General features: G+C 43.2%; 1 protein-coding gene across 2 annotated transcripts in view; it reads right to left on the bottom strand.

The window, feature by feature from the left end:
* Positions 1-13,486, bottom strand: part of GRK3 (G protein-coupled receptor kinase 3) — a 119,356-nt gene extending 105,870 nt beyond the window's left edge. Inside the window, exon 1 of one of the 2 annotated variants that reach the window (XM_032395212.1) lies at positions 13,363-13,486. In XM_032395212.1, the coding sequence (XP_032251103.1) occupies positions 13,363-13,475 (113 nt within the window). In that variant the 5' untranslated portion in view covers positions 13,476-13,486. The remainder of the gene's footprint in view (positions 1-13,362) is intronic. The other variant, XM_032395211.1, reaches the window with a different exon arrangement.
* Positions 13,487-13,492: the final 6 nt, after the last annotated feature.

Genomic DNA, 13,492 nt, shown 5'->3' with positions numbered 1-13,492 from the left:
TTATCTGTTCACTTCCTCCTAAGGCCAATCTGTTCCTCTAGCTCTATTTCCTGTAAGCTCAAAGTTTACCTCTAAAGACTGGATTATATTCGAGGCCAACATTTGGGAGTGAGAATGGCCTTGGTACTGGATGGTCTTGGTATTTCATATTGCCTCGCCTAAGAAGGTACATAGGTATTTTTTCTTATTGATGTGAAAATTACTTAGAAAACTGAGTTGGTGACAGTCTGATTTCTCCTTTTCAAATTCCCCATGACATTTCATCTATTGGGTTCATACTCTGATGACCTTTGCCTACATCAACACTTTCATGAAGAGTTGCAAAAATGGGGGCGCCTGGGTGGCTCAGTCGTTAGGCATCTGCCTTTGGCTCAGGTCATGATCCCAGGGTCCTGGGATCGAGTCCTGCGTCGGGTTCCCTGCTCTGCGGGAAGCCTCTCCCACTCCCTCAGCTTGTGTTCCCTCTCTCTCTCTCGCTGTGTCTCTGTCAAATAAATAAATAAAATCTTAAAAAAAAAAAAAAAAAAAGAGTTGCAAAAATGATGACTCTTCTAACATTTGCTGCAATCCTATAAGGAAGAATTATGTCCCATCAAGTAGGACTTTCTGATCACCCTCAGATGTAGCTCTTACAGGAAAAGTAAGAAAAGTGCTAAATTCTTTACCTTTTTGATTGTCACTTTTCGGGGATGGAGTTGGTACCATATTTTGACCACCAGTGGTAATCAGTAAGGTGTTCTGTTTTTATCCGTGTTGTTTGGAGATCTCCCTTTCCGATATCATGGATGTATTAGCTTCGTACTGCTGCTATAACAAAGTACCTCAAACTTGGGGGCTTCAAACAAGAGAAGTGTATTATCTCACAGATCTGCAGGTCAGAAGTCTGGAATGGGTCTTGCTCAGCTAAGATCAAAGTGCCAGCACAGCTTTGTTCCTAGTGGAGGCTCTAGGGGAGTATCCATCTCCTTATCTTTGTGAGCTTCGAGAAGCCACCCATATTCCTTGGTCTGTGACCCCATTCTACCATCAAAGCCAGCAAAGGGCAGATATTCCTTCTCATGCTACCGCACTCTGACTCTGACTCGCCTCTCTTCCTTGCAATGGTTCTGGGCACAGCCGGATAACTCAGGATAATAATCTCTTATTTTAAAGTCTGCACATCAGCTGCCTGAATTACATCTGCATCCTAATACTTTCTTGCCATGTAATGTTCACATATTCACAGGTTCTGGGGACTAGGTCGTGGACATCTGGGGGGAGGGGGGCTGCTATTATTCTGCCCACCACAAGGGCTTGAATATATTCAGAGTATTTTCATCAACTGTAGCCATATTCTTTTGATAGTCACACTGTCCTGCCTTGGCCAGTGAGGACCCCTTCTTTCTGCCCCTGCACTTGTGAGATCTGGTGCCCACCCCAACTCTTGGATGGCTCCTTTTCCTGATACAACAGATAACAGAAGCTCCAGGCTCTTCTTGCCCAGGCCCTGCCCACGCCCAGAGGCAGGCGTGTTTGTGAAGGGTACCCACTGCAAGAGGACAGCAGTTGTCTCTCAGGCTTTTCCACGGCTGGAGCTGACACACATATATATGTGATAAGACCCTCCCCTCAAAAAAAATCATGAATTTAAAATGACTTTCCAATTCAAATTTAACCAGGGTTTTTACTTAGCTCTTGTCTTGTACTCCTGTATCTCTTCATTTACATTTAAAATCTTGGTTCTTATTACCCGGCTGTATTTACATAGTCTATATGAAATGATTTTAAACTAACAATAACATTAACACTTCTGAAGGCAGCCCTATTTATCCTTAAAACATACAAGACAATTTGGCATCATCTTGCAAAACTGAAAACGCCCCTCTCTTACTTCTAGGGGTCTATTCTACAGGCCCAAACATACCCAGGTCAGCACATTCGCTGCCATGGCGCTTGTGATTATGAACACTGGGTTAGGTCAGCAACGGTTTTATGATGCATCATGCAGCAATTCAAAAGACTGAGAAGCCTCTCCACGTTACCAAGGAGGACAAGCTGAACATGTCTCAGTAGGTACAGAGGGCAGGTTGTAAAGGGACTCACTACTTTGTTCCTGACAAACAACCCTATCCCAGGATGATGTCAACAACCTTTCCGTGTGAAGGTTAAATGTGCAACCTGTTTCATTAATTTCTTATCACCATTTAGAATGGCCTGTTAACAAGGTTAACATGAAAAATCCTTTACGTATCTAGAGTAAACAGACAAGTAGGTTCAAGCCAAGGATACGCATGTACTGCTGATGTGCAGAGAGAGAGAATTTTACTTTTTGTTTTTTAAGATAAGGGTACCTGTGAAATTACAAGAAGACGTCTAGGGTCAGAAAACATTAAGAAACTTTGACATGTAGCCTTTCTCAATTTATAACATGGCCATTGTTAATGATAACTAACTCTATTACTGAACATGAAATTTATGATACCTTGTCTTTTAAGGAATTATTCATATATTTATTATTAAATCAACATCGCCAATGAAATTATATGTGAGCTACCAGAGTACCTTATCAGATCCCTATAGTTGATAACCCTTACTGGGTGAAAACAATTCATTTTCAAAGATTTTATTTATTTGTCAGAGAGAGAGAGCGAACATAAGCAGGAGGAGAGGCAGAGGGAGAGGGAGAAGCAGACTCCCCGCTGAGCAGGGAACCTGATGTGATGCGGGGCTCGATCCCAGGACCTAGAGATCGTGACCTGAGCCGAAGGCAGGTGCTTAACCGACTAAGCCACCCAGGTGTCCTGACAATTCATTTTCAAACTGTGTTGGTAATATCTGAAATTGACACTGTTCTAAGAACCTTCTTTTCTTAGATGATTCATATGGCAAAAGATAGTCTGTAGGTGTCTATTAAAATGCAGTTTTGAGCCCTTTGCTAGCAATGTGATCTTGAACAATTAGTTTCTCTCTGAACCTGAATTTCCTCCTTCTAAAGGAGATGATGAGTATTGTAGAGCCATTTCCAAGAATCTGAAAATAAGGAAGAAAGCGTGCCCTCTGAGAGTAAAGATTTAAATCAATACGTAACACAAAGGGCAGAGAAATGCCAAAGTTTCCTGGGCTGGCTGGCCCTGGCTGTGGCTTCAGTAACTGTCTTAACAGATCCAGAGGAGGTCTGCCCCCCAGTGAGAACCGGAAGGACAGGTCATCACAGAAGTCATCACTGCCAGGGAATTCAAGGACTTCACATCCAGCGTAAAGCCACCCCGTGGGGAAGTGACTTGGTCCCAGCTACTGAAACTGATAAGCCTCAGGCTAGACGCTTCTGACCCCTCGGGACATTCCAACCCCTCCAGCCATGAGCCCATGCGGGCTGCCCTACCTTCTGAGGAACAGTACACTTCCACGAGGGAAACTCCCAGGAGAGAATGCTCTGGTCACACAGCCTTCAGGCATCTGAACTCCTGGCAGATTAGTGTTGAGCATAAAGTAGTAAATTTGATATTCTACTTAGTTTGGCTTTTCAGATAAATCTACTAGGTGAATTAGTGCATTCTGGGGAGTGGGAGCCTCTAGCTTCATCTGATTCTCAAGAGGGTCTTTAACTATATAATAAGAACCATTGGGCACGAGGAAAAATATGGGTTAGTCAGGCAGACTTGGCTGATTGGCATGCATTTTACTGTAAGAGACAGATGTGCTCAATGCAGTGATAAAATCTAGTTTCTGGGTCTGAATGGCTGAGGGTCATCCCAGAAAGCACAGGAAGGACACTAGTGTCTATGGAGACAGCCCAAATAGACAAAACGTACCTTTCAATATGGTGGACAAGTCTGGAGCATTTTTTTTTTCTTTTTTAATCTTCTACCTACCACAATAGAGGATAACTGTAAAAACTAAAAACAGTACATACATGTAAAACTATAAAGCACTGCATACAAGTATTAGTGAGGTTTTTTAACTCTCAATTCAAATCTATCAAATAAATATGAAATAAATGATCAGCTCTCGCTGATATACACATACAGATCTAAATGTTAAGTCCAACAAGTGGATCGCCATCGAGATCCTTTCAGTATTGACCCAAGTCACGCCCCAGTTCTGGAGAGAGCTTCCAAAGAGGAGAAGGTTGGAATCAGGGACGCCTGGGTGGCTCAGTCGTTAAGGGTCTGCCTTCAGCTCAGGTCATGATCCCGGGGTCCTGGGATCGAGCCCCACATCAGGCTCCCTGCTCAGTGGGAAGCCTGCTTCTCCCTCTCCCACTCCCCCTGCTTGTGTTCCCTCTCTCACTGTCTCTCTCTGTGTCAAATAAATAAATAAAATCTTTAAAAAAAAAAAAAAAAAGAAGGTTGGAATCAATGAGGCACTTCCAAAGAGTCTTGCTTTTTCTGTCTGTTCTGCCATCACAGACCATACCCCTAGATCCCTAGATGGTCATGAGATAACCAGTACGAAAAGGCCAGGAAAAAATAAGCTTTTCTTATTTTGTAACCTGATCTTTTTTTTTTTTTTTAAAATAATTTGAACACCCATTCCCCATTAAGAAGGGCACTTTAGTGAAAAGACAGAGACACACAGAGACACTGGCTGGTTTTCCTTATGGAATAAAAAACCAAGCAAACGATTGAACCCTAAGAAATCCCTGACCACAGAAACTGTCACACTTCTTTGGGGGGGGGGGAGATCATGAACCTAAGTATATCCCCTCTCATGCATGACTCAGAAACTGCTAACGTGCAGAAAACACCTTCCCCTTCTAGGCCAGTTCTAGTTGTGACATTTTGCATAAATAATCAGCTTTTCTCCACTGCCAGTGGCAACCAAAGAGAAGGAAGCAAGTCCTAAATGGAGCACAGAAGCCAGCACAAAAGCTTTACACTCTGGTCTATACTTAATGTTGGGATGACAAAAGCCACCGCATAATTAGGGTGTCATTATAAGAAAAGAAATAGTAAACATAGTTAAGGAAAGAATGACGGATGAAAGAGGAATATTAAAATCCCTTGACCTTGCCTGTTAGGGTTAGTTCTGTTTCTAAATGGAGTCTAGGTACCTCGTTTACCACCCCCTCCCAACCAAATAGCAAAAGTCTCATATTTGTAAAAGAAGACACATCTGAAATGTCATCTCAGCTTTAGACATTCACAATGCAAAATGAAAGCGTGCCGTACTCGACAGCTGCGTACATGCCTTCCCATGTAGCTTCGAGTTCATTTTTAACTTAAGCCCTTATCGAACGCAATGCAGATACAGAACATTTAGAGTAACCTGAAAATATAACCAGAGTGCTCTTTCTAGAAAAATAACAAAGAACGATGGACTGACTTAATTACACAAAGCACAAACACGGAGAGCGCGTTCTTCAGTCAACATGCCCTGCTGAACACGGAGATGCTTGCTGCCTTCCCCAGCAAACTCCTAATGGAGTTGTAGGTGTAAGTTCTTGAATGTATGAAACATAAGCCCTAAAATCCTCAGAAAAAGACTTTTGCAGCATAATTAAAGCTCATTCTCTTCCTAAAATATTTTAGCCTATACTTATCTAAGAAGTATACAGGGCCTGGAACTTACTTAGCACTTGGCAAGTGGCAGTCCCTGTCATAATACACGTGTAACCTATCCTAGCTTCCAAATTCTGACTTAATGGAAATGTTAATCCCCTAATCAAACTCATGTAATGAATTTTAAATCACTGGAGGAACCAAAAATTTTCTCCCCATAATGGAACTTTAGGGACTCAAACATACACTTGAAATACGATTTTTCACTCGTTTTACCATCACTCAATTAATTATAGTAATTTTACAGGTATCTTTTTAGTCTTTGTAAATTTTAATATTCTTATTTAGCCAGGTAATGTTCAGACTGATAAGCAGAGATTACACAGAGTACATACAGACTTCAGCTAGATTTGGGGAGTGACTAAAGGAACAGGGGGACAGCTTCCCATGAAAGCCCTGTGGGATGGGGAGCTGCCTTCAGATACTGGAAAACCTGTCACTTTTTACAAGGGATTAAACTTGTTTGGCATAACCACAAAAGGATAGCAAAAGATCAGCGCACAGAATGACTGCAAAAGAACTTTCCAACACCACAGAGTTTCCAAAGATGTTCCTCAAAGATGACCTGCCTGGACGTCAGACAGGGACGTCACCCATCCAATGTATGACTAAATTGGATGCCCTCCAAGATCTTTTCAAACATGAGATACTACACTGCTATGTTATTAACATGCAATCTTTTAATGTCTAAGGAACACTGAAATGAATCCCCTTATGCTCAATACACTGAAGCCAGCTGCTTTTAGGCTATGATTTGGGGTTCATTTTACTGAAGCAAAGACCTCCAAAGGATGAGTTAACTCTCCTAATTGCTTAGTTATCTGTATTTAAGAGTAGCATGCTTGTTAACTCTATGCACTAAGGTCAACATAGCCCAGAGCCTAATGGATAGATGATGGATTAATGGAAAGATGGATGGATGGAGGAGGGGATGGATGGATGGAGGAGGGGATGGATAGATGGATGGATGGATGGTTGGATGGAAGGAAGGAAGGAAGGAAGGAAGGAAGGAAGGAAGGAAGGAAGGACAGACAGATGGACAGATGGATGGATGGAAGAAAGAATGGATGGAAGGATGGAAGGATAGATGGACCAAAGGAAGAAAGAATGGATAGAAGGATGGGTGGATGGAAGGATGGATGGATGGATGGATGGATGGAAGGATGGATGGATGGGTGGGCGGATGGAAGGAAGGAAGAAAAAGAGGGATGGTAGAAGGGGAATAAGGGGGAGGAGTAGAAAAGAAAGAAAAAGAATTGAGTGAGGCATCACGTGTACAAGGTTCTAGACAGACAATGCCACCACAAAGCAAGAGGAAGAAAACTGAGAAGAAATCTGGGAAATTCACTTACTTATGTGTCTAAGGGTCAACATTTGCTCTTTGCTGCCTGAGCCAACAAACCAACTTTTCAGAAGTCCTGGCTCCCAAGCCTGCTTCCTCAGAGCACAAGGGGCTCCACGCAATGCTGCTTTATATCTGCTACTGTTTTGTACTTTCTCAAGGTGTCACGTTTTGTGTTACATATAATCCCTACAGCAACCACCTGTGGTGTAAATAAAAGAAAAATCACCCTTTAATATTTCATCCAATCCTTTCCTGAGTTATCAATGTTTGAAATTAATGTTCTCTCTTGTTTACAAATATACTGCATGGATAGAAAATGCTCACAAGAGACAGACTGGGGGGGGTAGGGCATTTTGTTATCAGAAATGAATAGATACATATTATACAGACAGGGAAAACTAAATATAGTGAATTTAAATGACTTACTAAGGGCCCATGGCAAGTTGCCAGTGGAATCGGGTCCACAGTTCCTGGTTTCTGATCTAGAACTCTATCATAGTACAGCAGGTAGTAGAGAGGACCCAGGGATGAAACAGGTGATCTTCAAGTTCACCAAGGATGAAGCTCTGGCCTAGGTACCTTCATATAATCACCTCTTCCTACTCCTGAGACCCCGGAAGAAGGAAATGGCAGCAGACAAGAGCACAGGTCCAAGGCTGGGTCGAGGCTGACTGTCACAAAACACCAATCACAGAGTAAACGAATTATAAAGATATTTTCACTGTCCTCTCTATACCGCTCTATATAGAGAGTTCTACAATCTGCAGATGCTCCGTGTTGAAGCACAGATGACCCAGGAGAAGACTTCCAAAATTAGAAGAAACATTTACAGAATATGGGAAGCCAAGGTATTACTTCTCCCCCTGCATTTTATTTTAGACCCACAGAGCAGTCAAGAAAGTCCCAGGGGTTGTAAGTGCTGATCAATGACAAAAACAGAGAAGAATAAAGATGTGAGAAACAGTAGGAGCAGAAGCAGGTCCGGAGACATCCAGCCTAGTGAGCATGGAAGTTTCTAAACATACAAATAATTTCATGACAATGGAGTGAAAGTTGCCCAGCCCATGGTCTCCATTCCCCCACTGTCAATGTCCAGAGAAGGATAAGGACAGACGAGACCACCCCGCACACACAACCTGTTTTCATCAAAATTTTCAGCATTCCTCAAACACTCGGTGTATTAACAAAGGAGGATTGTTTTGAATGAGAAAGTGATTTTTTTATCGCAAATAAAGCCAAAAATATTGTTTCGCCCCTTTATTCTTTTTCCCAAAATGGAAATATCTGAAGAGGGGGGAGGGGGACAGGGGCTGCTCTTTTTTCCAAATAATAACTCCCATAGAAATTCTGTTTGGGGCAGGAGGGGCGGCGGGGGGGGGGGGATGCTGAGGCAGTCTCTTCTACAAATTTCTCAGCGGCAAGGTTGCACTTCTTATGTTGAACAGAATAGGCATTTAACCCTCGAGCTCCTCATGGGAAATAAGGAAGAAACTGCTTATTCACTTAGTCATAATTACCGCTTTCCAGGTCCCAGAGGAATAGCTTTTCTCCGTCAGTCTCTGAGGACGGTCCTGACTTTTCAGATGCTGCACCAGCAGCTGATAGACAAGGCCCATAAAATGTACTTTCCCCAAATGAAAAAGTATCACTGTGTTGTCTGTTCCTTGCAAAAGAAAAGGTGAGGGGTGCTCCTTATTCCTGTTGGCCCCACGGCACAGACAGGAGGAAAGAACCCGGATTCTGGGAAATCAGGGCTCGACTACACCTTGGCTGCATTTCGGCTGTCACCTGGGCAGAGTTCTTAACAGTGCTGATGAGGCTGATGCTACTCACCAGGCAGCAAGCAGTCTTGTGGGGAACAAATGTACTCATTATGCAAAGTGCCCCGGGAGAGAGTAAGCTCTCAATAAATGGTAGTTGTTCTATTCCTAGTTCATGGAAGTAAAACTTCTCTTTCCCTTATCAGGGCTGCAAGGACCCCAGGCATCCTGCTCTTGACTACTCTATGTTTCCTACTCTGCTTTGCCACCCGCTGTCAGATAAAGACCTACACTTCCCTGCTTCAAGCCTTGACGCCCTATCCAACAGTTCCAGTCTTGTCCAAACAGATGTTTGGCAAAGCCAAATTCAGCATGCTGAAAAGCACTTTTAAGACACTGCTTCTAAGAACACATTGCATATACAAACCGGGGCTGCCTGAACCTCAAAGAGATCTACTGGGCTCTCGATTCAAAACATTTCACAATGTTTTGGGCAGCTAGTTCTAGGTCCAAAATTGATTGCACTGGAACATCTATTTCTAAGAATTGACAACTACGCACAGTACTTGCATTTTCAAGTCACTGGCACAAATTGACTCTGAACCAAGAATGAAATAATAACCGAAAGGTCAGAACAAATTACATTTTGAATGTGTACCGTAGTGGAAAAGAGGCAAGAACACTGCTACCGTTTTATACACAGAAATACTCCTTCCAACGACAAAGAACACTTTTTTTCCTGAAGGCTGTTCATTCTTTCATCACTGACTTTTCAGTTCAAAGTTGGGAGGCAGGGGGGGCACACAGGCATAGAATCCCCTACACCCAAAACAGAGAGGACTAGTTCAAAGCCACCACCCACCACTCACGGATTGGGGTTAGGGAACTTACTGAAGAAACTCCATTCCCACAAAAGAAGAAAACTGAGCTACTTTCCAAGACCAATTCCATTTGATAGTTTTACAAATAGGAAGATGCAATATTACCATGTTACTATGTATACTATGGCTAGATAGCTCTTCAACGGGAATAACTAACAAATTATTGTAAAAACACTTAGCAAACATGAGTTCTATGACGATAGATCATAAAAGCCATCCAAATGCTACTTGTCTGTGGTCAAAGAGAATCTTCAAGAAATTGCACTTTAAAGTAAACATCTTTCTTGAATCAACTGTGTATTTCCCACTAGACTACACACGCCCCTTGAAGGACAATGCCGTGGTTGGGTCCATCACAGTATCCCCATGCTTGGCTTGGAGAAACGGCTCTACAACCACCTATAGAAGTGATGTAATAAAAGGTGTCACAGATGTCCTTAAGGATATTCTAAATGCTCCAGGTAAGTTACAAAGACTCTTGCAAATGTTGTTTTCAGAACTTCCTATCATATTGTCTGAATACTTTGGAAGGACAAGCTTTGTAATTAATGATCCAAAACTGTCAATGTCCCCAAAATGGACATAGGATGTAGAGGAAGGGTCAAGTTCATGTTACTCAATCTCTTTCAACTACGTGTGACTCCAAGTCAACTGAATTTCATTCTGATTGGAAAAAGTTAATCAGAGTAACGAGCCTAAAGTACAAGTGGTCTCATGATCCACGGCTTTAAGATGTTGACCCTAGACTCTATCAAATAAAAGGACTTCTTCCCTCACATGGAGTAGGGTAACTGGCACACACATCTGAATGCTCGTGTTTCTAACTGGGCCTGCACAATGAACCCATGGGTCACGGGTTAGTATTCCCAACAGATCCCATTATCAGCTACATTAACTCAACTAATGTTTCAGTAAACTGAAGCAGCTATGTAATCTGAACAAATAGTCAGCTATTATGGGATTTACACTCATTGGTTCGTTAATTAAATAATGTGTCAACATAACAAAATGGTTGCCTCTCGCTATCTCAGAGAAGCAAAATCTCCCCGGGGCAGAATGTTCCATCTTCTGAGAGTCTCCTGTGATAGGCAGGGGACGGCAGACCCGACATTTCATTTAAATTAGCTAGAGATTATGCAGTCCTGTTGCTTTTCTGCTTAAAACTGCGTAAGAGGCAAAGCAACTAAAATGAGGAAGCATATAGAATACTCCAGTGATTTCAAATAATCGGGCTGGAAAGAAAAAGTCACTAGTGATGGGCCAATGGCAAGTGTTATGCTCCTCACTGAGATACTAAAAATACAAATCTAAACATCTTTTTCAAGAGCACCAAAGACTGGTGATCACATGGTTCACTCCAAAATGCAGCTGAAAGAGAAACTCTTATCAGAAACCATTTGACCACTATCCTTTACCAACAGAGGCGAATCATACTAGTTTTGCCAGCCACTATGAATATTAACTTTCTTACCATATTGAGAAATCCCCCAATCACCCACCCCACCCCCGCCCCAAAATCCAGCAGGCAGGCCACTACCTGCCATCCAGTGGTAGATAAAAATCCAAAAGATGTTTTACTTGATAATCTCAATGTAACAGAATCCTAACACATGTAAATGGTCACATTACAAAACTAAAACGAAAGCCACTGAGATTAAACACAAAACAAATTAGAATCCTTTGAGGAGGTTCCAATAACCTAATTTAAGAATCTATTTTAAAAAAATAGCAACAGAATAATAATTACTAAGAGCTGTTTCCTAAAATTACTCTCCTCTTGATATTTCTCAATTCTAAAATGTCATGAGAAATATGCTCACCATCTCCCAGTTCTGCCTTAAAAGACAGCGTTACCAAAGAACACTGCTGAAAAACAAAGGCATTCATACAAGGAAGTGAATATCCTAAACATATAAGTATGTTCTCAAGAGGGACACTAAAAAAGCAGAAGTCACATTAAGTTCAAAAAAAAAAAAAAAAGAACAGAAGTTCCTAATTTTAATATTATATATCGCCCCCACAAAACTGCCAGTGAGTTAAGATTTTTCGATTTTATATACAGAGACTCCATATATTTAGGACTCCCTGCCCTTTAGGAAGAGTAGAAGAGGCAAAAGAAAAAAGGAATTAAGCACTGAATACCACATTTATAAAAATGCAGTTTTTTAAAAATGAAATTCAGGTTTGGTTTGGGGGTTCTTGTTTTACGTAGCTCTCATTTGCCAGAAATTTTAAACAGCACTGATTTTCAATGAGCTTCGGATATGTTAGACTCTGGAATCGGAGTGTTAATTTCACAACCCTCCAAAAGGTCTGTACTCTTCCCTGATTTCCCCTGCTTGACATTGCGTATCAAAGAGCACACCCTGCAAGCCCAACAAGATGCATGGACTAACAAAATGGGCAAGCAAAAATACCTAACACGTATTCATTTACACAATTTGGCTTTTTGCAACAAATAACTGAAAGGGGCTGATATTTTCTCTGTCGTAGGGCTCAGGCTCATGAATGGACTTGTAAAAATTGTCTGGTGATCACTTAGCATTAAAAGAAAAAAATTTTTTTTCTTATGTCAAGATAACAATTTAAGCAATCTTGGGTGTATAGTGCTTGAAACACTGGTGCTTTCAACTGAGAAAAGCTTTGGTTTAGATTCTAATATTTTACAAAATTGCATGGTTTCCAACTCACCATATAGAAGATGCCTCTTTTTATCATCAATTCTACCAAGAGCTATTTAGCACATTCACTGTACAACTCATGATGGTGTTAATTAGAAAAGAAGCTAAGGAGGAAAATCCAACCCTAATCCTTTGATACACTATTTGAAACTCTATTAATCTGCTGAACGATCTTTTCTGGGGTGGTGCTAATGACACGAACCACTGAAGTCTTTAACTAGTTCCATCAATAATAAATCATTTGCGATATAAAATCACAACTTGGTATGGCCCTCACCAAACCCCTCGCCAATTCAATCGGGCCCTTCTTTGGTCTTTTAAACAACAAATTCCTGTCTGGAATCAACCATTCAATGTGCGTTTAAAGTGACCACCAGTGGATCTGCAAGTTGAGGAAAGCCGCCGGGATGATACACTTAGCACCAAAAAGAAAACTGTGTGGGTTACAAGCCACTCATCACTGCCTGGGGGCACAAAAGAGGAAAGGATAGGAAGATTGGAAGCGGAATAGACTGGACCTCAAGAGGAGCAAGCACTGAAAACTGCACTTTAAGTACCGGGACAAAAGGCAAGGAGCCTGCACTCCCCAGCTAAGGAGCCCATGGGGAGCTGAGGAGAGGACGCAGTTGGCGAAAGGGGCAGCAGGAACCAGAGAAGGAATGACCAGGAGGCAGCCCAGGGGAGCCACAGGCACGGGGCAGAAGGAGCCCATAAGGATGGGTCTGGAGGGGTGACGGAGATGGGGCAGAAGGGATAGGGATGGGGCTGGAAGGGCAGGCATGGGGCAGAAGGGAGCCTTGGCAGAGGAGCACTGACGCCCCTAGGGATGGGGCTGGACCCAGACGCAGGGATGGGACAGAAGGGAGCGACAGGGATGGAGCTGGTCCAGCCAAGTCACAACCACATCCCGGCAGCCCGTTGCTGGGGCGCTCTTGCGCTCCGGGCGCCGCGCTGGGCACTTTGGGGCGCTCGCAGCCGGAGTCCCCCCAGCAGCCCTCAGAGGCCCATTTCAGAGACGGGAACGGCGAGGCCGGGGGCGGGGGGTGGGGGGGAACGGCAGAGGCCGAGCGCCCGACCCTCCCGGACGCAGGGGGTCGCTGGCGGCCGCGGGGGGCGGCGGCGCAGGGGGAGGGCGCGGGCCCCGGCGGCCGGTACCTGGGCTCCGGCAGCACGATCTTCTTGCTGGCGCGGGCGGCCGGGGTCGCCTTGCTCTTCTCCATCGCCATCAGGTAGCTGACATCGGCCAGCACGGCCTCGAGGTCCGCCATGTTGGCGAGCGGCGGCG

Source organism: Phoca vitulina, unplaced genomic scaffold, assembly GCF_004348235.1.
Source record: "Phoca vitulina isolate PV1807 unplaced genomic scaffold, GSC_HSeal_1.0 scaffold82, whole genome shotgun sequence".
In the NCBI taxonomy this organism is placed as follows: Eukaryota; Metazoa; Chordata; class Mammalia; order Carnivora; family Phocidae; genus Phoca; species Phoca vitulina.
This window is presented reverse-complemented; position numbering and strand designations above follow the sequence as displayed.